At 38.9% G+C, this 27,959-nt stretch overlaps 1 protein-coding gene across 2 annotated transcripts; it reads left to right on the forward strand.

Annotated features, from left to right (window-relative positions):
• Positions 1 to 773: 773 nt before the first annotated feature.
• Positions 774 to 26,451, forward strand: UMPS (uridine monophosphate synthetase). 2 transcript variants are annotated; one of them, XM_074364831.1, is made up of 7 exons: positions 857 to 983; positions 11,462 to 11,567; positions 15,649 to 15,802; positions 17,699 to 18,370; positions 19,776 to 19,951; positions 21,502 to 21,616; positions 25,314 to 26,451. In XM_074364831.1, the coding sequence occupies exons 2-7, from the start codon at positions 11,499 to 11,501 to the stop codon at positions 25,481 to 25,483; spliced, it is 1,356 nt and encodes a 451-aa protein (XP_074220932.1). In that variant the 5' UTR covers positions 857 to 983; positions 11,462 to 11,498; the 3' UTR covers positions 25,484 to 26,451. The 2 variants fall into 2 exon arrangements, with proteins under 2 accessions (XP_010969226.1, XP_074220932.1); XM_010970924.3 differs by lacking the exon at positions 11,462 to 11,567 and having other exon boundaries at positions 774 to 983.
• Positions 26,452 to 27,959: the final 1,508 nt, after the last annotated feature.

Below are 27,959 nucleotides of genomic sequence, written 5' to 3' on the forward strand. Positions count from 1 at the left end.
CATACATAAAGAACACAGAAACATAGAAATGAAATCAGAATCAATTATTACCCTTAAAATATTGCCTTCTACACATAATGGGAACTTCCACTACTTTAAGGGATTTATTTGTAAATACCAAATACGATTAGATTTTCAGATTGACTGGGAAGATTATCCTCCTAGATAACCTTGATACAAATCAATTTATCTTCCTCTACTCTCTTCCCTCTCTTCCTCATCTGCTGTATACTTATTATGAGCCAAGCACTTGAGCTACTCTAATGGGAATAAATACGTTCTCCTCTAGAGGCACAGGGCAGACAGAAGTAAGAAACAACTACCTGCTAAGTGCTTTATAGTCGCATGTGCAAACTGCTATGACACTGACGTTTGCCAAATAAAAGAATTGAGCAAAGGCCCCGTCTTCCAGAACTTACACTCTATTTGGAAAAAGGGGAGGGCAGGGGGAGTCGTGTCTAATAAGAGGCAAATAACATGCTCGCCCAAGAAGAGCATCAAAAGAACACCGAACTATAAAAAGTGCAGGATTTATAACAACTCCCTTGAGAGTCTTGATTTTATGATCCCGGAGCCAATCTAATTATACGGGGCTTCAAAATCCAGCGATCTCCCCTAAATGCAGCACCGAGGTGAGGTTCGCTACCGCCACCCGGGACCCAACCTGAAACCCTCCACCCTCGCTGCTTGGGACCCGGAGCGGCGCGAATTGCGCCGGCGCAGCTGTCAGAAAACGGGCGGAAGAGGCGGGACTTTTGATGTGACGTCATCGGACGGCGCAGGCCAGCCGCACTTTGGAGTTTGGAGAGAACCGTGAGCGTCGGAGCATGGCGGCCGCTGAAGCAGCTTTAACGTCGTTGGTAACGGGCCTTTACGATGTGCAGGCTTTCAAGTTTGGGAACTTCGTGCTGAAGAGCGGGCTCTCTTCCCCGGTCTACATCGACCTGCGGGGAATTGTGTCTCGACCGCGTCTTCTTAGTCAGGTGCCAGCCCGGGAAAGGGAAGAAGAGGTTGGGTGGCCGGAATGGGGAGCGGGAGTTGGAGGTGCCAGGAGTTGGGCTGTGGGTGAGAGCAAAAGAGCAAAGGAGGCGGGTGGGCCTGGGGTACTCGGTTTGCGAAGCCCGGAGACCGGGAACTGTTAGGCTCTTGAGGACCTAGAGGGCAGCCTGCCCTTTGACTTGCCTCCTTTGACACGTGCCTTGCAAAAGCTGAGAAACCGGGCTCGGGGCTTTGGCTTGCACGGAAGTGGTTGAAGGAGTTCCGCATATTTAACCTCGAGAAAATTAGACCTGGGGAAGAAAGAGAAAGGTGGGTGAGGTGAGATTTAGAAGCTGCTCAAATACGCGAAAGGGCTATTGCTTGGAAAGGGGGATTTGATTTTGTGCTGTGTGGCCGGGAGCAAAAATTAAGGCCAGAAGGTGAGTATTTCATGGAGACTTCTTCCGATAAATAAAAGAAAAAAACTACAAATTGGAGGTTTTTGGCATAGTGCTTCTCAGACTTTATGAAAGCCAGATGGTGGGCATTTCTTGGCGACTTTTTGGTGAATAAAAGAAAGAACTTTTCTACAAATTAGAGGTTTCTAGCATAGTGCTTCTCAGACTGAGTATGTATGAATTACCTGGAGTTTTGTTAAAATGCGTAATCTGAGTAGATGTGAGGCAGGGTCTTTTTAACAAGCTGCCAGCCAAAACTGCAGAGACCACACAGTAAGTCGGAGGGTCTAAATGTGCTGTCTTGTAATAGAGTTGCTACTAGCCGCATGTGAATATTGAGCATTATGAGTTTTTAAATTTAAAGTCATATGTAACTATGGCTACCTTATTGGACAGTGCAGATATAGAGCATTTCCATTATCACAGAAGTTCTATCTAGAAGACATATGTAAATTTTCTCCACCACTAAAGGTTTTTGTTTCGTTCACCTTTTGCGAACCCCACTGTGTGAGGTTATTAAGAAAAGGACTGAAGCACTAGTTGAAGGGGATTAAGCTATTCTCACCATCCAAAATCTTGCTTTGGTGCACCTCATCAGTGCTGAGAAAGTGAATGACTAGGGAATCTTCCACTGAAAAATTGGTTTATTTTTTGAAGAAGTGATGAGTTGACAGATGACTAAAAATTATTATTTTATTTTTATTTTTTGATTTAAAAAAATTTAGGGGAGTAATTAGGTTTATTTATTTATTTAATGGAGGTACTGGGGGTTGAACCCAGGACCTCGGGCATACTAAGCGTGCACTTTACCACTGAGCTATACCTTACCCTCTAAAAATTATTTTGTGATTCTAGATCTTAGGGTGTGTGTGTGTGTGTGTGTGTGTGTGTGTGTGTGTGTGTGTGTGTGTCTGTGTGTGATTTTTGGTAGTTAATTTGGAAGGAGTTAAAAACACCAAGAGACCTGGCTATAACAGAACTCCTTCCATATCTTCTTACTTCAGCAAATAGGGTTTCTTAATACTTGCACCCCCAAAAAAGCAACAGAATTTATACCAAACTCTTAACCTCCTAGCAGTAATAGTCGTTGCAGTAGATACATAAATTAATTGCTAGGGTGAGGTACCATTCATCTCTCTAAGAAGTACATTTCCAAAAGAATCTGATTTTTGATTCTGTCAAAATTTGTAGATTATGTTTTAATTAATTTTATACTCATAACAATTATAATGGTAACAGAATTTTTAACACTTAGAGACTTAGATCATGGAAAACTTTTTAATTTACAATTTTAAAGTTCAGTTTACATGCCTTTTTGTTGTGGAGAAGTATCAGAATGATCCGTAAAAGTTTTTCCAGCATTAAATATATATTATATTAGGATAAAATTCTGTGGAAACAATGGGATGAAAATATGAGTTCCAAAAAATGTAAATTTTTACAACTTTGATAGTACAACATTTTTGTGTGTTTTTTTTTTTTATTTTAATGGAGACGTTGAGTATCAATCAAATCAGTATAGCATTTGGATTCCATTGTATTCACTTAAAAGAGTCAAGTAGCAGTTTTAGGATAATATGTTAATTTTTTCACTAGTCTAGAAATTACATCTTTTGTAGCTTAAAAATACTCATAAGTTTTTCAACTCTTTAGAAGTACAGGAGCAAAATATTTTAAAGACCTCTGATTTAGTTCACTAAGCAACTCTTTGCTTTTCTTTCATTTTGAAATAAGATGGTGTTGGGTGGGAGTATCCATTATAGAATTAAAATGTGATGGTTTATGTGGAAATGATATTATAAACCAGTACTTCCTACAATAGGCTCTGCATGAGAACTTAATGAAAAACACTTTGGTGTATATTCTTCCTTTTTAAAAACTGACATACAGCATTATATTAGTTTCAGGTGTACAACAAAATGACTCAATATTTGTATATACTGTGTAATGATCAGCATAGTAGATCTAGTTAACATACCTCTGTTCATAGTACAAATTTTTACTTGTGATGAGAACTTTCAAGATCTCTCTGCAACTTTCAAATACACAAAACAGTATTATTAACTATAGTCACCTTGCTGTGTATTCCATACCCATGACTTTTTAATTTTATCACTGGAAGTTTGTACCTTTTGACTGTCTTCACCCATTTTGTCCACCTGTATTTGTTCTCTTTCTCTGTGTGCTTCTTTTTGTTTGTATGTTAGTTTGTTTTTATGAGATTCCACATATAAGTGAGATTATGCAGTATTTATCTCCATCTGACTTATTTCAGTTAGTGTAATGCTCTCAAAGTCCATCTGTGTTGCACAAAAGGCAAGGTTTCATTCTTTATCATGGCTGAATAATACTCCATTTGTGTATATGTGTGTGTGTGTACTGAATTTTTTTTTTAATCCATTTGTTCTTCAGTGGACACAGGTTGTTTCCATATCTTAGCTATTGTAAATAATGCTGCAGTGAACATGGGAGTGCAGATATCCTTTCAAGATAGTTTTTGTTTTCTTTGGATAAATATCCAGAAGTGAAATTGCTATATCATGTGGGAGTTCTGTTTTTAATTGAGTAACCGCCATACTATTAAGATTCCTGCCGAGGGGAAGGTATAGCTCAAGTGGTAGAGTGCATGCTTAGCATGCACAAGGTCCTGAGTTCAATCCCCAGTACCTCTTCCAAAAAATAAATAACTAAACCTAATTACCTTCCCTCCAAAAAAAAAGATTCCTACCACCACTGTACAAGGATTCCCTTTTCTTCACATCCTCACCAACACTTCTTATTTCTTATTCTTTTGATAATAGTCATTCCAACAGGTGTGAGGTGATACCTCATTGTGGTTTTGATTTTCATTTCCCTGAAGACCTGGTGATACTGAGCATCTTTTCATATACTTTTCAGTCATTTGTACAAATTCTGAGGAAAAACGTCTGTTCAGATCCTCTACCCATTTTTCAATCAGATTGCTTTTTGTTATTGAGCTGTATGAATTCTTTATGTATTTTTGGATACTAGCCCCTTATCAGATGTATGATTTGCAAGTATCTTCTGCAGTTCAGAAGATTGCCTTTTTTGTTGATGGTTTTCTTTGCTGTGTGGGAACTTCTAAGTTTCATGTAGTCCCATTTGTTTAGTTTTGCTTTTGTTGCCATTGCCTTTGAAGTCAGATCCAAAGAAATATCACCCAAGAGTGATGTCAAGGAGCTTACTACCTATGTTTTATTCTAGGAGTTTTATTTCATTTTTGTGTGTATGTGGTGTAAGATAGTGGTCCAGTTTTACCAACACTATAGAAGAGACTGTCCTTTCCCATTATCTATTCTTGGCTCCTTTGTCATAAACTAATTGAACATATGTACTTGGGCTTATTTTTAGACTCTATTCTGTTCCAGTGATCTGTTTGTCTATTTTTTTATGTCAGAGTCATACTGTTTTGATTATTGTGGCTTTGTAATATAGTTTGAAATCAGTGTGGTGCCTCTAGCTTAAAAAATTTATTTTTATTTTTATTTTTAATTTTTTGGGGTGGAGAGTTAATTAGGCTTATTCATTTATTTATTTTAATGGAGGGAGTTGGGATTGAACCCAAGGCCTTGTGGATGCTAAGCGTGCATTCTGCCACTGAGCTATACCCTCCCCACCTCCAGCTTTACTCTTTCTCAAAATTGCTTTGGCTATTTGGGATCTTTTGTGGTTCCATACAAATTTTAGGATTGTTTGTTCTATTTCTGTGAAAAATGCCATTGGAATTTTGATAGGGATTGCATTGAATCTGCAGATTGCTTTAGGTAGTATGATCATTTTAATAGTATTCTTTAGAAACCTGAGTATGGAATGTCTTTCATTTATTTGTGATCATCTTCAGTTTTTTTCATTGTGTCCTATAGTTTTTAGTGTACAGGTGTTTCACCTTCTTGGTTAAATTTATTCTTAGGTATTTTGTTCTTTTTGTTGCAGTTATATTTGGCATTGTTTTCTTAATTTCTCTTTCTGATAGTTTGTTAGTATATAACAATACAATTTTGGGGGTATATTTTTGTATATTGATTTTGTATTTTGCAATTTTACTGAAGTTGTTTGTTACTTCTAACAATTTTTAGTGGAGTCTTTATGGTTTTCTAAATATAAAATCATGTCATCCACTTGTTACTTCTTCCTTTCTAATTTGCATGCCTTTTATTTCTTTTTCCTGCCTAATTGCTTTGACTAGGGCTTCCAATACTGTGTTGAGTAAAAATGACAAGAGTAGGCATCTTTGTCTTGTTTCTGATCTCAAGAGAAAAGTTGTCAGCTTTCACCACTCGATATGATGGTTAGCTGTGGGCCTGTCATATATGACCTTTATTATGTTGAGATACGCTCCATCTCTACCCACTCTGTTGAGAGTCTTTATCATAAATGGACGTTGTGTTTAATGCTTTTTCTGCATCTGTTGAGATGATCATATGATTTTTATCCTTTGTTTTGTTAATGTGGTGTATCAACTTCATTGATTTGTGAATGTTGAACCATCCTTGCATCCCTGGGATAAATCCCACTTGATCATGGCTTATTGTCCTTTTAATGTATTGTTGAATTTGTTTTGCTAATATTTTATTGAGGATTTGTGCATCTCAATTCATTAGGAATGTTGGCCTCCACTTTTTGTTGTTGTTGTTGTGTCCTTATCTGGTTTTTGTATCAGTGTAATGCTGGCCTTGTAAAATGAGTTTGGGAAGATTCCTTCCTCTTCAGTTTTTTGGAACAGTTTGGGAATAATAGGCATTAAAATCTTTTTTGAATGTTTAGTAGAATTTACCAGTAAAGCCATCTGGTCCTGGACTTTTGTTTGTTGCAGGCTTTTAAAAATTATTATTACTGATTCATTCTTTTTACTAGTAATTGGTTTATTCAGATTTTCTATTTTTTCATGATCAGACTTGGAAGACTGTATATTTCTAGGAATTTATGCATTTCTTACAGATTATCCAGTTTGTTGATGTGTAATTCTTTATAGTAATCTCTTATGATCCTTTGTTATTTCTTTGGTTTCAGTGTAAATTTCCTTTTTCATTTCAGATTTTGTTTGAGCCCTCTCTTTTTTTCTTGGTGAGTCTAGTAAAGGATTGTCAATTTTGTTTGTCTTTTCAGAGAATCAGCTCTTAGTTTCATTATTTTTTTAAATCATTTTTGGTCTCTTTTCACTTATTTCCACTCTGATCCTTATTATCTCCTTCTTTCTACTAACTTGGGCTTCATTTGTTCTTTCTCTAATTCCTTTAGGTATAAAGTTGGGTTGTTTATTTGAGATTTTTCTTGTTTCTTTAGGTAGGCTTATATCACTATAGACTTTTAGAACTACTTTGCTGCATCCTATAGATTTTGGTATGCTTTCTTTCCATTTTTATTTGTCTCAAGATATTTTTAAAAATTTCTCCTTTAATTTCTTCATTGATTCATTGGTTGTTCAAGAGCATATTTAATATTCACATATTTGTGATTTTTCCCATTCTGTGTGTGTGTGTAAAATTGATTTCTAGTATCATGCCATTGTGGTCAGAAATGATATTTGATATGATTTCAGTCTTAAATTTGTTGACTTGTTTTGTGGTCTAGAATGTGATCTATCCTGGAGAATGTTCCATGTACAGTTGAGAAGAATGTGTATTCTGCTGCTTTTGGATGGAATGTTCTGTATATATTAAGTCCTTCTGGTCTAGAGTATTCTTGGTTGGAAGTGCTTTCCTTTGAGCACTTTGAATATATGATGCCACTTCCTTCTGGCCTGCAAAGTTTCTGCTGAGAAATCTGTTGCAAGTCTTACGGGGGAGTGTGGGGAGGGCAGATTCTCATGTTCATAACAAGTTGTTTTTCTCATGCTGCTTTTAAGATTCTCTCCATGTCTTTAATTTTTGACATGTTAAATTATAATGTGTCTTGGTTGAGGTCTCTTTGAATTTATTTTGTTTGGAACACTGAACTTCCTGGATCTGGATGTCCACATCCATCCCCTAGTTAGGGAAGTTTTCAATCATTATTTCTTAAAACAAGTTTTCTCCCCACCCCAACTTTTTTTCTCTCTTCTTCTGGGACCCCCTATACTTTATAATGTGAATGTTATTCTGCTCGATATTATCTGCTAGGTTCCCTAGGCTATTTTCACTTTTTAAAATTCTGGTGTTTTGTTTTGTTTATTGCTACTCTGGATGAATTCCACTGCCCTATTTTCCAGATCACCAGTCTTTTCTTCTGCTTCATCTAGTCTGCTATCAAACCTCTCTAGTGTATTTTTCAGTTTAGTTATTGTATTTTTCAGCTCTGTGATTTCTCTTTGGTATATTCTTATATTTCTATCTCTTTGTTGAAGTTCTGTGTTCATCTATGTTTTTCCCAAGTTTTATGACCATTGCTTCGAATTATTTGTCAGGTTAATTACTTATCTCTGTTTCATTAAGGTTTTTTCACTGGAATTTTATTTTTTACCTTTGTTTGGAACACATGTCTGTTTCCTCCTTTTGCTTGACTCTGTGTTTGTTTCTATGTGTTAAGTGTTACAGTTATCTCTTCCTGTCTTGAAAGGGTGGTCCTGTGTAGAAAATGAACCTTACTGTTTAATGTTGCCCTGGTTCATGTATTGTATCTCAAACTGTCTCTTTGATTGTTTCAAACCTATGGGACCCAAAAATATAAACCCCCAGGCCACCAGAACACAGTACCTGAGTGTTGTCCCCTTTTTGAGCTGTGTGCCCACTGGCTCTGGCATGTGTCCACATCTCTGGTGTGGCTGCAGGAGCAGTGCTGGGGACCAGGCTGTAGCAGCAGCATGTGGAGGTGGTCACCTGCCCCCTCTGGTCGGGCTGGGACAGTGGCTCTCAGAGAGGAGCAGGTGCTAGCAGGTTAAAATAAAAGTGTGAAAATGGTACCTGCCAGTGCCTACATACCTGGAGAGAGGCCTAACAAGCTTTTGTGTCTCTAGTAGACACTTTAAGGTTAGCAAGTGATTCTACTTCATGTATGGTCTAGACTTTTTTCAAACTGCTTCTTTTAAAAGCTGGGTCCCAGGGTGAGTGAGTCTGCACACAAGCCATTTAAGAGTAAGTCTCCATTCCCTACATGCATATGGTTTTCCTGGGTGTAGACCTTTTGGTTTTCAAAGCCAGGTGTTTTGAGTGTTCATCTCTCTGGTGCAGGTCCCAAATCTTAGGGTGACTGATATGGAGCACAAACCCCTCGCTCCTCATGGAGAAATTCCATATTTGTGAGGGCCTGCCTGGTTATGGGTTGCTGCAGCAGGATGGGGTTTTTGGCAAGACTGCAACTCTAAGTCTCCCACCCATCTCTATGTGCCCTTGTATCTGTTGTTGTCGAGTAGCTGTTCAGCTAGTTCTCAAGTTCTTTTCAGAGGGGATTGTTCTATAAGTAGTTGTAGATTTATTGTGTCCACAAGAGAAGGTGAGTTCAGGATCTTCTTACATCCCCATTTTTGTTGTCTTTCCTTTTGGTGTCAAATCCAAAAACTCATTGCTAAGACTGATGTCAAGGAGCCTACCACCTGTTTTCTTCTAGGAGTTTTATGGTTTCAGGTTTTATATTCACGTCTTTAGTCCATTTTTGAGTTAATTTTTGTGTGTGGTGTAAGACAGAGGTCTAGTTTTCCCAAAACCACTTTGTTGAAGAGACTGTCCTTTCCCCTTGGTATATCCCTGGCTCCTTTGTTGTAAATTAATGGAACAATAATGCTTCGGTTTATTTCTGTGCTTTCTGTTTTGTTCTGTTGACCTATGAGTCTATTTTTAATGCTAATACCATACTGATTTTTTTGTAATAGCCTTTATTCTTTTAGAGCAGTTTCAGGTTCACAACAGAATTGAGCAGAAAATAGCCCTCCCCACCCACACATACATACTCCCCTACCCTCAACATCCCTCATCAGTGTGGCGTATTTGGTACAATCGATGAACCAACGTGGGCATATTATTATCGACCAAAGTCCATAGTTTACATTAGGGTTCACTCTTGATGTTGTACGTTCTACAGGTTTTGACAAACGCATAATGACATGCAGCCACCATCAGTATACTATCATATAGAATAACTTTATTGCTCTAAAAATCCCTTGTGCTCCATCTATTCATTCCTCCCTCCCTCCCTTTCCCCAGACCCCTGGAAGCCACAATATTTTATTGTTTCTGTAGCTGTGTCTTTTCCAGAATGTCATATGGTTGGAATCGTACAGTTTGTAGCCTTCTTAAACTGGCTTCTTTCATTTAGTAATATGAAAAACTTTTAAGTTTCTTCTATGTCTTTCATGGCTTGACAGATTTTTTTTTTATTGCACATATATTTTTAAATTTACATATATGTACTGTTCATTGTCTCTAAGAACGTTTAGAGCTTTAGGTTTTTAAACTTACATAGTTATCAAAGGAATAATGCCAACCACAAGATAAGAATTAATTCAAGAAGATACATACACCCTACTATTAACAGCAACATGATTTATAATTGCCAAGATATGGGAGCATCCTAAGTGCACATGAAGATACAGCATGTACACACACACACACACACACACACACACACACACACACACACACACACACATATACATGTATTGAAATACAGCTCACCTATAAGAAAGAAGGATATTTTTGTCATTTGCAGCCCTTCATTCACCTTTTTGTTACTTCAAAAACCAAAACTTTATAACTGGCAGAGGCATTTCCATTACATCAGAAACAACAAAATACCTAGAAATAAACTTAACCAAGGAGGTTACCTATACTCTGAAAACCGAAATGACACAAAGAAATGGAAAGATTTCTTGTGCTCTTGGATTGGAAGAACCTATACTATCAAAATGGCCAAACTACCCAAAGCAATCCACAGATCCAACGCAACCCTCGTCAAAATACTCACGACATTCCTCACAGAAGTAGAGCAAACAATTCCAAAATTTATAAGAAACACAAAAGACCTTGAACAGCCAAAGCAATTTTTTGTAGGTCTCTCTCTCTCTTGTTTTTTCTCTCTCTCTCTCTCTCTTTTTTTTTTTTCCTCTTTCTTCTTTTTGTTCTCTTTTCTTCTGGTTTGATAACTAGAGAAGTTCCTTTAACATTTGTTGTAAAGCTGGTTTGGTGGTGCTGAAATCTTTTAGCTTTTGTTTATCTGTGAAGCCTTTTTCTGCATCAAGTCTGAACAAGAGCCTTGCTGGATAGAGTATTCTTGGTTGTAAGTTTCCTCTTTGCATCACTTTAAATATATTGTGCCACTCCCTTCTGGCCTGTATAGCTTCTGCTGAAAAGTCAGCTGATAACCTTATGGGAGTTCCCTTGTATGTTATTCATTGCTTTTCTCTTGCTAATTTTAATATTTTCTCCTTATCCTTAGTTTTTGTCAGTTTGATGACTGTGTGCCTTGGTGTGTTCCTTTTTGAGTTGATCCTGTGTGGAACTCTCTGTGCTTCCTGGACTTGGGTGGCTGTTTCCTTTCCCAAGTTGGGGAAGTTTTCAGTGATTAGCTCTCCAAAAATTTTTTCAGGTTCTTTCTCTCTCCTCTTTCTGGGACCCCTATAATGCAAATATTAGAACACTTCATGTTGTCCCAGAGTTCTCTTAAACTATCCTCATTCCTTTTTATTCTTTTTTCTGTTCTGAAGTAATCTGTCTTCCACTAATCTGTCTTCTAGCTCACTGATCCATTCTTCTGCCTCATTTATTCTATTCTTGGTTCCTTCTAGTGTAGTGTTCATTTCAGTGATTTTATTCTTCAACTCTGTTTGGGTATTCTTTATATTTTCCAACTCTTTGCTAAAAACTTCACTCTGTGCATCTATACTCCTCTTGAGTTCTCTGAACATCTTGGCCATCATTACTTTAAACTCCTTCTCAGATAAATTGCCTATCTCCTCATCACTTATTTCTTCTTCTGGGATTTTATCTTGTGCTTTGGCCTGGGAAATATTCCTTTGCTGCCTCATATTGTCTATCTTTCTATGTGTTTGTGGATTCCTTCCACAGACTTTGGGATTATTGTTTTCTTATTTCTAGTATCTGCCCCTGGTGGATGAGGCTGAACTAGAGGCTTATGCAGATTTCCTGGCAAGAGGAGCCAGTGCCTGTCCACTGCTGGGTGAAGCTTGGTCCTGGACCTCTGGTGGGTAGAGCTGTGTCTAGAGGCCTTTTGTGGCTTAGGGAGTCTGCTGATGAGTGGGGCCTTGTTCCTACCCTGTATGTTGTTTGGCCTGAAGCTTCCCTACAGGCTGTTGGGTGGGGCTAGGTCTTGGTACTAATGATCCAATCAAGATGTCACCCTCCAAGAAAGCTCATGTAGGTTAACACTCTGCCACAAACTTTTATGTCCCCTGAGTGAGCCACAGCCATCCCCCACATCCCCAGGAGACCCTCCAAATCCAGCAGGCAGGTCTGGCCCATGTTCCTATGAAATCACTGCCTCTGCCCTTGGACCTGGTGCACGTGAGTTTCCATGTACGCTTCTCAAGCAAATGGAGTCTCTGTTTCCCCCAGTCCTGTGAGGCTCCCAGAGCCAAGCCCCGCTGGCCTTCAAAACCAGATGTCCTGGGGTCTCCTTCTCTTCCCAATGCTGGGACCCAAGCTGGGGAGCCTGACGTGGAGCTTAGAGCTCTCACTCCTGTGGGAGGGCCTCTGCGACTTAACAAATCTTCAGCTTGTGGTTCGCCCACCTGGAGGTTATGGGGCCCAGTTATATCATGAACACGCCCCTCCTACCATCCTGTTGTGGTTCTCTCTTTATATTTCCAGTTGCAGAAGATCTTTTTTGCTAGGTTCCAGTCATTTTTCGCTGGTTGTTTAGCATTCAGTTGTGGTTTTGTTGTAGTCGCTAGGAGAGGCAAGCTTGTGGTCCTCCACTCTGCCATCTTGACTGGAACCAATACCATACTGTTTTGATACTATAACTTTGTGATATAGTTTATAATAATGGAGTTTGATGTCACCAGCTTGATACTTCTTCCTCAAGATTGTTTTGGCTATCCACGGTCTTTTGAGGTTCCCTACAAATTTTAGGATTGTTTGCTATAACAATTAATTCTTCCAATACATGAGCAGGGAATATCCTTCCATTTACTTATGTCATCTTTTTTTTCTTTTAATCAGTGTCTTAATAGTTTTTAGTTTACAGGTCTTTCACTTCCTTGGTTAAATTTATTTGTAGGTATTTTATTTTTTTTGATGCAATTGTAAATGCAATTGTTTTCTTAATTTCTCTTGGAAACTTTTTTAAATTGAAGTATAGTTAATTTACAATGTTGTGTTAGTTTTAGGTGTACAGCAGAGATTCAGCTTTATATATATGTATGTATATATTCCTTTTCATATACTTTTCCATTATAGGTTATTATAAGATACTGAGTATAGTTCCCTGTGTTGTATATAGTAGGTCCTTGGTATCTGTTTTATATATGGTAATGTGTATATGTTAATCCCAAACTCCTAATTTATCACTCCCTGATCACTGCTTTCCCCTTTGGTAACCGTAAGTTTGTTTTCTATGTCTGTGAGTCTGTTTTTGTTTTGTAAGTTCATGTGTATCATTTTTTTAGATTCCACATATAAGTGATATCACATGATATTTGTCTTTGTCTGACTTACTTCACTTAATAATGATAATCTCTATGCCCATTCATATTGCTGCAGATGGCATTATTTCATTCTTTTTAATGGCTGAGTAATATTCCACTGTGTCTATAAATACCATATCTTTATCTGTTCAACTGTTGATTGATACTTAGGTTGCTTCTATGTCTTGGCTATTGTAAGTAATGCTGCTTTGAACATTGGGGTGCATGAATTGTTTTGAATTAGAGTCTTCTCTGAATATATGGCAAAGAGCAGGAGTGCAGGGTCATATGGTAACTCTATTTTTAGTATTTTAAGAAGCCTCCATACTGTTCGCCATAGTGGCTACACCAATTTACATCCCCACCAGTGTATGGGAGGGTTCCTTTTTCTCCACACCCTCTCCAGCATTTATTATTTATATACTTTTTAATGATGGCCATTCTGACTGGTGTGAGGTGTACTTCATTGTAGTTTTAATTTTCATTTCCCTGATGATTAGTGATGTTGAGCATTGTTACATGTGCCTGTTGGCCATCTGTATGTCTTCTTTGGAAAAATGTCTGTTTACTCTCGCCCATTTTTTGATTGGGTTGTTTTTTTCATACTAAGCTGTATGAGCTGTTTGTTTATTTTAGAAATTAATCCCTTGTCAGTAGTATTGTTTGCAGATAATTTTTCCAGTCCGTAGTTTGTCTTTTTGTTTTGTCAGTGATTTCCTTTGCTGTGGAAGTGCTTTTAAGTTTAATTAAGTCCCATTTGTTTATTTTTGTTTTTATTTCCATTAATCTAGGAGAAGGATCCAAAAACGTATTGTTGCAGTTTATGTCAAAATGTATTCTGCCTATGTTTTCCTCTAGAAGTTCTATAGTATCTGGTCTTATATTCAGGTCTTTAATCCATTTTGAGTTTATTTTTGTATATGGTGTTAGAGAATGTTCTAATTTCATTCTTTTACATGGAGCTGTCCAGTTTTCCCAGCATCACTACTGAGGAGACTGTCTTTTCTCCATTGTATATTCTTGCCTTCCTTGTTGTAGATTAATTGACCATAAGTGCATGGGTTTATTTCTGGGCTGTCTGTCTTGTCCCATTGATCTGTGTGTCTGTTTTTGTGCCAGTACCATAGTGTTTTGATTGCTGTAGCTTTGTAGTGTATAGTCTGAAATCAGGGATCATGATTCTTCCTGATTCTTCCAACTCTGTTTTTTCTCCAGGCTGGGTTTTTTTGTGTGTGTTTCCAAACAAATTTTAAAATTATTTGTTCTAATTTTGTGGAAAATGCCACTGGTATTTTGATAGGGATGGCATTGAATCTGTAGATTGCCTTGAGTAGTATTGTCATTTTAGCAGTATAGATTCTTATGATCTAAGAACACGGTATCATCTTCAATTTCTTTCATCAGCATCTTTTAGTTTTCAGTGTACAGGTCTCTTGCCTCCTTAGGTAGGTTTATTCCTAGGTACTTTATTCTTTTTGATACATGCAGTGGTAACTGGGATTGTTTCCTTAATTTCTCTTTCTGATATCTCATTGTTGGTGTATAAAAATGATGTATATTAATTTTGTATCCTGCAACTTTACCAAATTCATTAATGAGTTTTAGTAGTTTTCTGGTGACATCTTTAGGGTTTTCTACGTATAGTATCCTATCATCTGTGAACAGTGACAGGTTTGCTTCTTTCTAATTTGGATTCTTTTTATTTCTTTTTCTTGTCTGATTGTTGTGGCTAGGGCTTCCAAAATTATGTTGAATAAAAGTGGTGAGAGTGTGGGCATCCTTTTGTTCCTGATCTTAGAGAGAATGCTTTCAGCTTTTCACAACGTTAACTGTGGGTTTGTCATATGTGGCTTTTATTATGTTGAGTTATGGTCCTTCTATGCCCACTTTCTGGAGAGTTTTTATCATAAATGGGTGTTGAATTTTTATCGAAAGCTTTTTGTGAATCTACTGAGATGATCATATGGTTTTTATTCTTTAATGTGGTGTATCACAATGAATGACTTGTGGATATTGAAAAATCCTTGCATCCCTGGAATAAATCCCACTTGATCATGGTGTACGATCCTTTTAATGTATTGTTGGAGTCGGTTTGCTAGTATTTTGTTAAGGATTTTTGCATCTGTGGTCATCAGTGAATTGACCTCTAATTTTCTTTTCTTGTGATATCTTTGTCTGGTTTTGGTATCAAGGTGATGGTGGCCTTGTAGAATGAGTTCAGAAATGTTCCTTCTGAAACTTCTTAATTGAAGACTTGTTCAAGAAAGTAAAACTAGCAAGGTGATACAAAGATTTAGACACTCAAAGCATAATGAATTAGTAAGGGAGACTGTGAAGCCTGGGGGTCATACTTAGTCTTTCAGGGTCAACATCATAGCCTTTTCTAACACATTCCATGTTGCCCTCAGAGCAGCCCTGAGTCTAGAGAATAGGTTTATTCTTCTGCTTTTATATTTAAATTTGTAAACTGGGATTTGCAGAGAGGGTAATTTAACCAAAAGCTTTTATATCTTTCTGATCAGGTTTGAGGCTGTACCCTGCTGGGTTATTATTGTATTTATGTTAAGTTATTTATATATCAATTAAAATAATAATAATAGTAGATCCTGTATGTGTTCTTTTTTTCTCCCCCCACAGGTTGCAGAAATTTTATTCCAAACTGCCCAAAATGCAGGGATCAATTTTGATACTGTGTGTGGAGTACCTTATACAGCTTTACCATTGGCTACCGTTATTTGTTCAACCAATCAAATTCCAATGCTTATTAGAAGGAAAGAAACAAAGGATTATGGTAAAGTAAATAATTCTAGAATCTTTTCTTCTTCTAGGCACTCATGTTCATAGACTTGAATATTCTTCACAGGGCCTTTAAGTTATTATGGCTTGTGGAATTTGTTAACTGTTATAAATTACACCTTCCTTTCCTTTAGAGTCTGGGGTGAAATTGCTTCATATTAATTAAGTAATGAAAAAAGTGCTTTTTTGTGCACCAAATTTATGAAACCCAGCATTTTCACCAGCACTTCCCTGATCAGCAGAATGTTCTAAGAGCACTTGCTTTCCTAGTGTATTTATATTTAAACTGCATGAATAGAAATGCATGAAGAAAAATCATTTTCTTAAAGCAGTATAAATGTCACATGAAATTACAAATGGAGATTTTTTTTTTCATGGGTCTGTGGCAAAAGGTTACCAGATAGTTGTTTTAAACATGTAGGCTGCTTTAAAACTAAAATACTCCAACCTAAAAATACTGGAAATGATTTCCTATTTGATGATGTTAGGGAATTACTGGGGTTTTATGTGTTGTTTTATGTTGGTGTGATACTATTTTGTTACTTTTTTTTTTTGAAAAGAGTTCTTTTTACAGTTGTATTCTAAAATTTTTTATGATGAAATCATATGTCTGGAATTTGCTTCTAAAAATAACAGGGGCAGGGAGGAGGGTATAGCTCAGTGGTAGAGTGCGTACTTAGCATGCGTAAGGTCCTGGGTTCAATCCCTGGTGTGGTACATCCACTAAAAGTAATAATTAAATAATCCTAGTTACATTACCTCTGCCCCCAAAATAAAAATAAATGAATAAATAAAAATTACTGGAGCATGGTGGGAGTGGAGTTATAGCAGAAACAAGATTGCCCATGAGTTGTTAACTGGCAAGGTGTTGTATTTGTGGGGGTTTGTTATTCTGTTTTGTCCATTTTTGTTTGGTATTATCTATTATAAAAAATTAGAAAAATATTTTTGCTGCTTAGTGGCACAGTGTTTATATGAATCCCTGCCATAAGGAAACTTATTTCTATTTCTGTATTGTATGTCTTCAAAAATGTTAAGATCTTAGAATAAGATCATTAATTGTTAAATATACCTATAAATACAGTTCTAAGTTCTGGTCTAAGCTGATTCAGTTAAACTTGCCAGTTCTTCCAGGGAAGGAAAGGATTTAAAGGGAAAGGGATGGGACAGGGCAAAGGTGGTACCTGTGAAAAGGCTCCAAGAGTGGGCAAAATGCCCACTAATTCTATTTCTGTTTAAAAAAGCAAATTTGGTAGTAGAAGATATAAAACTGAGTCTCTGAAAACAGGAGTCCACATCCTGAGTTATTTAGTTTGTAGATCATCTGAAAATGGTCTGTAGTAGGGGGTTGGAGTGGGAAAGTGTATCTAGTCACACTACATTATATAATTCATAAAGTTACAGTGACTGATCTGAGTGGTTTTTAAACATTTTCACTCCTGAATTTATGTTCTCACAAGGCCAGTAGTTTGATCTTGAATAATGAAATTGCTTGTTAATGGAAAGAAGCATGCTTTCATTGGTGATAGTGGGCTATGCTTTATTTCATAACTTGCGTTGATCTAGGTGGTCTTCCCTTAAGAAACCCCATATTTGATATTTTGATCATAAACACATTAAGTGGTATTTATTTACACTGTTAAATAATTTGCTAGTTTTACTTTAAATTTGCTGTATTGTAGCTTTGACAGTTTTGAAATGGAGACACTGAACAAGACAGTAATCATAGCACAACGAAGATTTATCAGAAATCAAAGTAGAGTATCAGAAAATATGATTAGATCATCCACCTCTTCATTAATACATGCCAAACTTATACTGCAAGATACATCTTGAATTGGCTGAAAGATATAATTTTAAAATGGAATCAGTGTAATTTTTTCTTTTCTAGGTACTAAGCGTCTTGTAGAAGGGTGTATTAATCCTGGAGAAACCTGTCTAATCATTGAAGATGTTGTTACCAGCGGATCTAGTGTTTTGGAAACTGTTGAGGTTCTTCAGAAGGAGGGCTTGAAGGTCACTGATGCCGTAGTGCTGCTGGACAGAGAGCAAGGAGGCAGGGACAAACTGCAGGCGCATGGGATTCGTCTCCACTCAGTGTGTACACTGTCCAAAGTGCTGGAGATTCTTGAGCAACAGGAAAAAGTTGATGCTGAGATGGTCGAGAGAGTGAAGAGATTTATTCAGGAGAATGTTTTTGTGGTAACTAATCATAATGGTTCTCTCCATTCTGTAAAGAAAGCACCCAAGGAACTAAGCTTTGGTGCACGTGCAGAGCTGCCCGGGATCCACCCAGTTGCATCGAAGCTTCTGAGGCTTATGCAGAAGAAGGAGACCAATCTGTGTCTGTCTGCTGATACTGCAGAGTCCAGTGAGCTGTTGCAGCTAGCAGATGCTTTAGGACCCAGCATCTGCATGCTCAAGACTCACGTAGATATTCTGAATGATTTTACTCTGGATGTGATGAAGGAGTTAACCACTCTGGCAAAATGCCATGAGTTCTTAATATTTGAAGACCGGAAATTTGCAGATATAGGAAGCACAGTGAAAAAGCAGTATGAAGGTAAGTATTATTCAGGAACCTGCAAGAATAAGAAATCCAGCTTAAAGTTGCTGAAGAATAAAAGAAAATGTATTGGCTCACATCACTGATAGCCCAGCCATAGAGCAGCCTGTCAAGCATGGTTGGATCTGGGAGCTCAAGTGATGTCTTTTGGTCTTGCTTTCTCGCCAAGTCTCAGCTCTGCCTTCTTCTCTCTTGACTTCTTTCTCAGGTAGGCATTCTCCTCAAGCCTTCCCCAATCCACTCACTCTGCTCTGTGGTATAGAATACCTTTATTAGCTCACCTGGGCAACAAGCCTCACCCCGGATAATGTGAGGCTATTAAGTTTATGTAAGCTTCTTGAACCAAGATTTAGTCAAGGGTAGTTCCCTTAAAGAAAATGGGTATGCTGATGCCAGGAGAAAGGGACATGGGTTCTAGGAAGGAAGAAATGACAGATGTTGGCCCTGGCAGAACACAATGAGTTCTGAATATTTGAAGAATGAGAATTGTAGATACAGGAAGCAATTAAAAAGTAGTATAAAGTTGTAAGATTATTTTTAGCAGAAAGAGATCTGTTGATATACATCCTTTTTTAAAAATGTTATGTTAAATAGGAACTCCAGGTAGAGCATATGTTAGTTGAAAAAACTGCTTAATTAATTCTTTACCTAATCTTTTATGCAAATTTCTGTATTATTGTTTGTGTCCTGTGCTTTTTCACTTAACCTTACATCAGACATTTTATGTAATTTAACTGTTACAAGCGTCTTTTCAGATGACAGTTTTTCTTTAATGTGTATGTATTCTTAAACTATTTCTTTAGGGTAGATTTTTCTGTAATTGACTTTCTTCATGTGCTTATGATATTGACTGTTGAGTGAGTTATACAGAATTTCTATAGGTATGCATATAGATTTTTTCAAACATCTAAGGTTATTGTTGTCTGCTTTTAAAATGAGTGCAATTGCCTGTTGAAACGTGAAGAACTAAAGAGACCTGAGGAACAAGTAGAAGATGTGAGATGGTAAAGTTGCTGAGAGATTCCTACAGAAAGAAAGTTTGTCATCTTCAGAGGAATTTCAGAATGTTGATATCTTTGACCTCAGCAAACCCCTGTCTTCAGTGGCATACCTTTCCAGTTTCATAGATTTTATTGGTGGTCACAAATGTCAGCCTGCAAGGAAAAACAGTCCTAATCAGTTTTCTTCTCCTTATGATCTCTCAGCTAGCTAACCAGGTAGATAGATAAATTTTCACACATAGGTCCACTGAGAATCACTAAAATTCTTGAACTGTTGCACTCTTTCATTAGCATGTTACTAGGAGATTATTTCCATATTGTAGTTGGTTAATTAGTTGGATAAAAAGTTAAAGGTTTTTATTTGCAAATTGACAAGTATCTTTTCCCCTCCTTTTTCTTAGGTGGTATCTTTAAAATAGTTTCCTGGGCAGATCTAGTAAATGCTCACGTGGTGCCAGGCTCAGGAGTTGTGAAAGGCCTGCAAGGAGTTGGCTTGCCCCTGCATCGGGCATGCTTGCTCATTGCAGAAATGAGCTCTGCTGGCTCCTTGGCCACTGGGGACTACACTAAAGAAGCAGTAAGTGAAAGAGGAGGGGTACTGGGGTGGAGAGGGCTGGGGCGGTGATGCTACATGTTACAGGGGAGGAAAGTATCTTAATTTGGGGTCTGTGGAATCGCTACCAAAAATAAAAAAATCAGTTGCTATTAGTGTATTAGTTTATTAATACTAGTTGCCTAGAGTGCCCTGTTAATAGCATTATATATCTTGTAGTGGACACTGAAAAGATTTGAATTGTACTCTAAGAGAGAGACATTGAAACACAAATATTGGGTCAAATATCTGTCAATACTTATCTGGCCTTTAGGATAGGTGAGTTTTGTCCGTCTCACCATAAGCGGAAATTGAAGCTCTTATTCCCGGATATGCGCTTTCTTAGACTCTCTGGAATCCCATAGAGACGCACAGTCTCCTAACAGCAGTCCACGTGAAGTGGCTTAAAGTCTTTGGTATTGATTGGCATTGTATGGGAGAGTTCTTAACTAGAGTCCAGACACATTGTTTCCTCCAGTAATTCCCCATTATTAAAAGTTCTTATAACACCATACATGTTAGTACTCAGCTCCCACCCCTGCACACCAGAACAAATGAGAGATGGATAATCACCTAGTTCAAAAGCTCCTTTTCACATTCTTCTCAGGTTGAGTTTCATTGTTGGATAGTCACCTAGAAAGATGAATGGATTACTTTTACAGATATTTTAAAGACTATTAATTTTGAAAGTAATAGGACTTTTTATTTTAATCGAATTTTACATTTTACATGGGAATTTACTTTTTCATATTATTTCAAAGGCTGTCTGTGGAACTGTGAAGAACTTAACATGTCCTAGGGCCAGGTTTTAACCCCCTCCTGAATTGACCGTGTCTGTGGTTCCCCAGCTCTCACAGCAGAAGGTCCATGAGTCAGTGCTGGTATTTGGCATTCTGGATCTGGCTCAAGGACAATATATCGCTTGTTGGTAGGTGGTAGTACTTAGTGGCAAGAGTGGAACAGCATGAGCCTCAGAGAAGAGTAATTTAGAAAATCAGACAATCTAGGGAAACTTGTATCGTAATGGTAGAGAAATAAATTGTGGACACAAGTTACTGACAAATGTTAAAGAAGAGAGAAAGGAGTAGAGGTCAGATCTCTTTAGCTTGCTGGTAACAACAGAGCTGTTTTTTATATGGTGGCTGTCCTTAGATATATGTGTAGATAGATGAGCAGTAAGTCTTCAGTGTGGTTTTATACCATTATAAATGTATTCTAGAGTATTACTCATATCCTTTTTGGAAATGGTCGGTCCCCAAGCATTTTTACAAAAAAGTAACTGCAACATTTAGAATTAAGATGTACATAGTAAAGGATTTTTAATTTTTTTAGTGTGTAATTATGAGGGAAAGGAACAGGAGGAGTTACTTTAGGGCTTTAATGGACCAAGTACGTAAATTCATATCTAAGGTTACCTGTCTTAAATATAATAAGTTTAATATGAAATGAGAAAGGGCATCTATAAAATAGTAAATTCTCTTACATTCTGTGTGATTAACTGCTTTTTTATTATCTGTTTATGATGTTCCCTTTAGGTGAGAATGGCCGAAGAGCATTCTGAATTTGTGATTGGCTTTATTTCTGGCTCCCGAGTAAGCATGAAACCTGAGTTTCTTCACTTGACTCCAGGAGTTCAGTTAGAAGCAGGAGGTAAGAGCGCGCGCGCGTAAGGGAGTGCGGGAGGAAGAAGGAAGGCAGGCAGGCAGGAAGGCTTTATTGCCTGCGTTTCTGCAAATCACACGTCCCATTGCCTGGCACTGTATGTATTACCGGCACTTGCCACTTGGAGGAGCTCTTTGAGATTCCTCTCAAGTATGTTTCTCTAGATTGCTTTATTGGCTACATTTGCCATGTTGTCACTACATTTCCTGCTTCTACACTTTTACATAGTTTCTCTATATCTTTGAGTCTGCTGCTTTTATGTTATATTCACTAGTTTGTTACATTTTTAGAGTCCATGTACAAGCAATGTCATATTTTCTGTATAGTTTCACTTGGCATAATGCCCTCCAAATCTGTAATGCCCCAGTTTTTGTGGCTGCTGCCCCAGGGGAATCCCCTTGATCACCAGGCCACCAGGTGGCCATCGGGAGGCTTGCCTTTGCCGGTCCCATGGGACTGTAACAATGAGACACAATTCTTGGCAGGTTACCACTCCTACTCTTTCTGTCAGAGGGGCCCATTTGCTTGTCCTGGAGCTTTGGCCTGAGGCTTCAGTTTTGGCACACACCAGGGTTTACAGAGCTGTTCTCTGGGAACGTCAGGTGATTGATAGACACCGTCTTTATGCTCTTTGTCTCACTAGAACTTGCTGTTTTATCTCCTAGAAAAAAAGCTTCTTATGCATTCATCTGTAACCCTGAATTTTTTGACTGCCACTCAGGGGACACCTTCAGGTAGGGCACTCGTGGCCAGTAAGGCTTACACTTACAGTCCCACAGGCCTGTATGTGTTTGCATACTTCAAAAGCTGTTGCCTGAGTGTCTGAACTAATCAGGGTGAATCTAGGTGCTGACTGAGACCCTCTCCTTTGGGACACTGACGGGCCTTGGCATACCCTCAACTACTGGGAGCTATTACTGGGAGCAAAGGCTGCATGGGCAGTCAAAAGTTTTGAGAAATGACCAGGAGCCAGGAAAAGGTTGAACACGGTTCAAGTCTTACATCTTTCCTTCAAGACCAGGAGAAATGCATAGAAACCAACACAGAGTCAAGCAAAATGAAGGAAAAAGGAACAAGGTGAAACTTCAGGAAAAACCTATAGTGAAATGGAGATAAGTAATTTACCCAATAGAGTTCAAAGTAATGGTCTTAAAGATGCTCCCTTAACTCAACTTCAACAGAGACAGAAAATATACGTACTAAGTAGAAGTCAACGATGAGGAATACAATAACTGAAAAATACACTAGAGGGGGTATCAGAGCAGCAAAAAAGAGAATGAAAAAAGTGAAGATCTTAAGGTACACATCAAACAGGAATGACATTCTCACTATAGGAGTCGCAAAAGGAGAAGAGAGAGAGAAAGGGGCAGAAAACTTATTTCCTGAAATAATGGCTGAAAACTTCCCTACCCTGGGGGGAAGGAAGTGGACACCCACATGCAGGAAGCCCAGAATGTTCCATATGAGATGAACCCAAAGAGCCCTATATCAAGGCACATTATAAATGTCAAAAGTTAAAGATAATGTTAAAAGCAGCAAGAGAAAAACAGCTTGTTACATAAAAGGGAACCCCCACGAGACTATCAGCAGGTATTTCAGCAAAAACTTGGCAGGCCGGGAGGTAGCGGCATGATAGAGCCAAAGTGTTGAAAGGAGAAAGTCTGGAACAAAGAACTTTGCCCAGCATCAGAATTAAAGGAGAGAATTAGTTTTCCAGATCAGCAAAAGCTAAAGAAGTCCATCATCACTAAAGTGGCTTCGCAAGAAATGTTAAAGGGACTTTAAGCTGAAAAGAAAGGGTGCTATTTAGCAACAAGAAAACAAAAGAAAGAATAAATCTCACTGGAAAGCTAAATATATGGTAAAGGTAGCAAATCAACCACTTAAAAGGTTAAAAGATAAAAGTAGTAAAAATATAACTACAATAATTAGCTAAGGGATATACAAGATTAAAAGATGTAAAATATGACATCAGAAACCTGAAGCCTTTTGGAGGGAGTAAAAATGTAGAGCTTTAGAAAGTAATCAAACTTCAGTTGTTGTCACTTTAAAACAGACTGTTACGGATACAAGTAAGCCACATGGTAACCACACAGCAAAATCCTGTAGTAGATACACAGAATATAAAGGAACCTAAGCATGCCACTAAAGACAGTCATCAAAACACAGTGGAAGGGAACAAGAAGGAACAGAGAGACTCAGCAGATGCAGAAAAAGCATTTGGCAAAACTCAACCTCCCTTTATGATTAAGACTGTCAACAAAGTAGTTATAGAGGGAACTTACCTCAATGTAATAAAGGCCATATATGACAGGACCATAGCTTGCATCATCCCGAAAAGGCCAAAAGCTTTTCCTCTAAGATCAGAAACAAAAGAAGGATGCCCACTATCAGAAAGATAAGAAATAGCAAGTTTGGGTGAGGTTATGGAGAAAAGGGAAGCCTTGTGCTTTGCTGGTGAGAATGTAAATTGGTGCAGTCAGTGTGGAAATGGTATGGAGGTTCCTCAAAAAATTAAAGCTAACATGATCCAGCAATTCTACTTCTGGATATTTATCCAAAGAAAAAGAAAACACCAACTTGAAAAGATACCTGCACCCCCACGTTCACTGCAGCATTATTTACAATAGCCAAGATATGGAAACAACCTAAGTGTTCATTGATGGATGAATGAATAGAGGTGTTATGTATATATACAGTGGAATATTATTCAGACATTAAGAAAATGATACCCTGCCATTTGCAGCAATGGCTGCCCATGAGGCTGTTATGCTAAGTGAAATAAGTCAGACAGAGGAAGACAAATACTATATAATCTCATTTATCTGTGCACATCTAAAAATAAAAAAGTAAACTCATAGGTACAGAAAACAGATTGGTTGTTGCCAAGTCATAGGATAGGACTGGCTGGAATAGGTAAGGGAGTCAAAGGGCACGAACTTCCAGTTGTAAATAAAGTAAGTCATGGGGACATAGTGTACCGCACGCTGGCTTTGTTAATACTGCTGTATTGCGTATTTGAAAGATGCTAAGAGTAAATTTTAAAAGTTCACATCATAGAAAAAAATAATTTCCTGTGATTAAGCCAGGTAACGTATGCTAACTAGACTTACTGTGGTAATCAGTTCACATTGTCTACCAGTATTGAATCACAATCTTGTATACCTGAAACATACCGATTATACATCAAAATTTTTTTTTAAAAGAACAGAAGAGCGGAAATTAAGGATTAGGATTTGTACATAACCTAAGCACCTGATAGGGTTGTGGCAGAAAGATTCACATGTGTCGTCATGGTCAGGTTAGCTGCCTTGTGAAGACTTTTCCAACAGCATGTCACAGTGATTACGATGTATACTGAAATTGTCTTCAATTATGAGACAAACTTTTATTGCATTTCATTTGGTGGTGAGCCTTTTTTGGCAACAGATTTGTTTTTTGATACTGTTGAACTATACATGCTCTAAAATTAGACACTGAAAAGCTGTTGATTAGCATGTCTCCACGGTGGACATCTATGGCCAATCCAAGGAGTCTTCTGCTTTTATTCACTTGCTGTGTTTGCAGAAGGGGCATGGTGAGCAAGAGCATATTTCTCTTTAAAGCAGGTGAGATCCTTTTCAGAAAAGTCATGCGACAGGTTTTCTGATTCTCTGTATTTTGTTAAACATTTTTGTTTTTGTAGGTGATAATCTCGGCCAGCAGTACAGAAGCCCACGGGAAGTTATTGGCAAACAAGGTTCTGATATCATCATTGTGGGCCGGGGCATAATAACATCACCAAATCGTCTGGAAGCAGCTGAGATGTACAGAAAAGCTGCTTGGGAAGCTTATTTGAGTAGACTTGCTGTTTGAGTGTCTCCGACATATTTTTGTGAAGGCCTTGAAGATACATTGTCTCCTGAGATGCTGCTGGCTTGAAATAATAAGCAACCTTTAATACTGCTTGGAGTCTTCCACTGGTCCTGTCGGAATGACTTCCGGAATTACCACGGGCTATGGGGATATAGTGACCTGTAATCACTGCACTGTCGCTATGCTCAGTTCGTTTTCAGGCTGGCTTTTATTGAGACTGATGTTGGTGAGGCAATCCATATTTGAAGATCCACTCATCTCTGTATCAGACTTTTTGATTCTTTTAATTTCTATGGGACAAAAATTTGAGGACATCAAGAGGCTAAAACCAGTACAGCATTTCTTGTGTCCTTTATTTGGTGTCTCTGATGCCCTAATAATGTTTAGATATTTCCTGTTCTCCTCCTCTTCTGCTTAAAAGTGATGGTCGAAGTGTCCAAAAGGTGCTGGGTCCCAGCACTGCCTTTGCTCACTCACCCAAGGGAGCTGGGGGAGGGGAGGGGAGGGGCAGGTGATGACGGTAGCTGAGCCCCTGAAGCCAGTGCCCGGCCTTCATTTCAACAGGCAGGGCTGTTGACTCATCTCTTCCCCGAGGCAGGTGTTGTCGGCCCCAGTCATTGCTTTCTTTTGCCTTTTTTCTATTACCAGTGGACCAGCTGCCCCTTCATTTATTTAGAAGGGAACAGTGGTAAGAGGTTCATTTGGAGATTTGCTTGAAGATCCTACATGATTCTCCCAGCCATCGTTGATAGGGATATCAGCCTCACATTTAGAAGTAAAGAGAAAGCAGACCAGCGACAAGAGGTAGCAACCACTTTGGGCTGGGCGCATCTGCCTTCCCTCACAGGCCCCGCCTTCGTGCACATGGCAGTTGGGCAGCCCTCATTCTGGGCCCCGGTGCAATTTCTCTTAGAAATTCCTGAGTTTCTGGATGATCCCTGTACAAATAAAGCTGTTCCCCATTTTCATATTTCTTTGATCTGCTGAGGAAGTATCTTAGAGGGAGGGGAGGGTGTGGGCTCAGAGGATCATTTTGAAATGGCCCCACTGCACATTCAAGGCCCTGAGGGTCTTGCGCAGGGCTAGGGTGGCAGTTGCATTTGAAGGAAGGCTCTCAGTTCAGACTCCACCAGCACACTCATAATCTGCCTTTCCTTCTCAGCTCCATCACGCCTGCAGGCAGTGGCAGGTATCCGAGGATGACACTTGCCACTTCCTCATGACAGCTGTTCCCACCCTGCTTGCCCTACTCTTCAGCTTTCATGACTCAGATAGAAACCTCTTACTTCAACTAGGTGCTTATCTTGGAGTCCACACTTACTAGCTTCTGCTCTAAAGTCCAGTTTGACCTTCGGGTCCCAGTGCTGCAACTCCAGAGCAGTTCCCTCTGGCAAAGACATATTATCAAGGAAAAGGCAGGAAGGCAATGGAAGAGCTGTGGGCTTGGGGCTACTCTGAAGGAGCTGAAAGAGGAAGAGGTGCAGATTTTTCTAACAAGAACCTACGAGGATCCCTTGGATACCTTCAAAGTATTGGTGACCTCAAGGCTGAGAGACCGTCGGAGTGGTGTGCTGAGGACTCAGGTGCCCACTTACCGACTTACTCACTGGTTCTCACGCTTCAGCATGCGTCAGATCACCTGGAGTCTTGTTAAATCAGACGCTGGCCTGGCTCCAGCATTTCTGACTCTGGATAGTTCCAGGATCGGACATGAAAGTGCATTTCTCACAAGTACCCAGGCAGGGCTGAGGCTGGTGTGGGGACTGCACTGAGAGCCGCGGCCCTGGTTAGTCAGTTTTCTTCTGCAGTAACATAGTCTTTGGGGTCTCCCTGCATCTCCTACTGAGAAACCTACTCCAGTCATACCCAGTTCTGTTACTGAAGCTCCCCAAGGGCCCCTTCTGGGTAACTTGAAGGGAAATCAGAGGAATGCCGAAGGGTCGCCTGGCCCCTGCCCTGTATTTAAAACGCAGATCCCTGGGCTCCATTATCAGAGATTGCTTCGGCAGATTTGAGGTGAGGCCTGGGAATCTGCATTTATAACAGGTGCCTCAGGTGATTTTGATGCTTTTGGAGAATAAGCTCCGTGCAGTCTGGAGACATAAAACTTTGTAGCACAAACTGGTTGAGACAAGACAAAGAACTTGGCTCTCTAGGGCCTGTGAGGGGCTGCTAAGCATAGAAGTATTGTAGAGGCATCAGATGTTTTTAGCCCTTCCTCAGTCAAGAAATATGTGTAGAGCATGAGCTCCAAACCCAGTAACACATGGTCCTGATGAAGAAAACGGGAACAGCCCTCACAGGGCACCCAGAATGTGTAAGGCTAAGAGAGGTGGAGAGTCCCACCAGGACCGGCCTCTTCCCGGACTCCAGGCGTAAACCATTCGGTCTGTGACGCCCCAGGAACCCGAGAAACCTGGTCTGCTGTCCTCACTTAAGGGCTGCACGAGTGTAGACCCTGAAAGGCAAAGAGCCT

Source organism: Camelus bactrianus, chromosome 1 (genome assembly GCF_048773025.1).
Source record: "Camelus bactrianus isolate YW-2024 breed Bactrian camel chromosome 1, ASM4877302v1, whole genome shotgun sequence".
NCBI lineage: Eukaryota > Metazoa > Chordata > Mammalia > Artiodactyla > Camelidae > Camelus > Camelus bactrianus.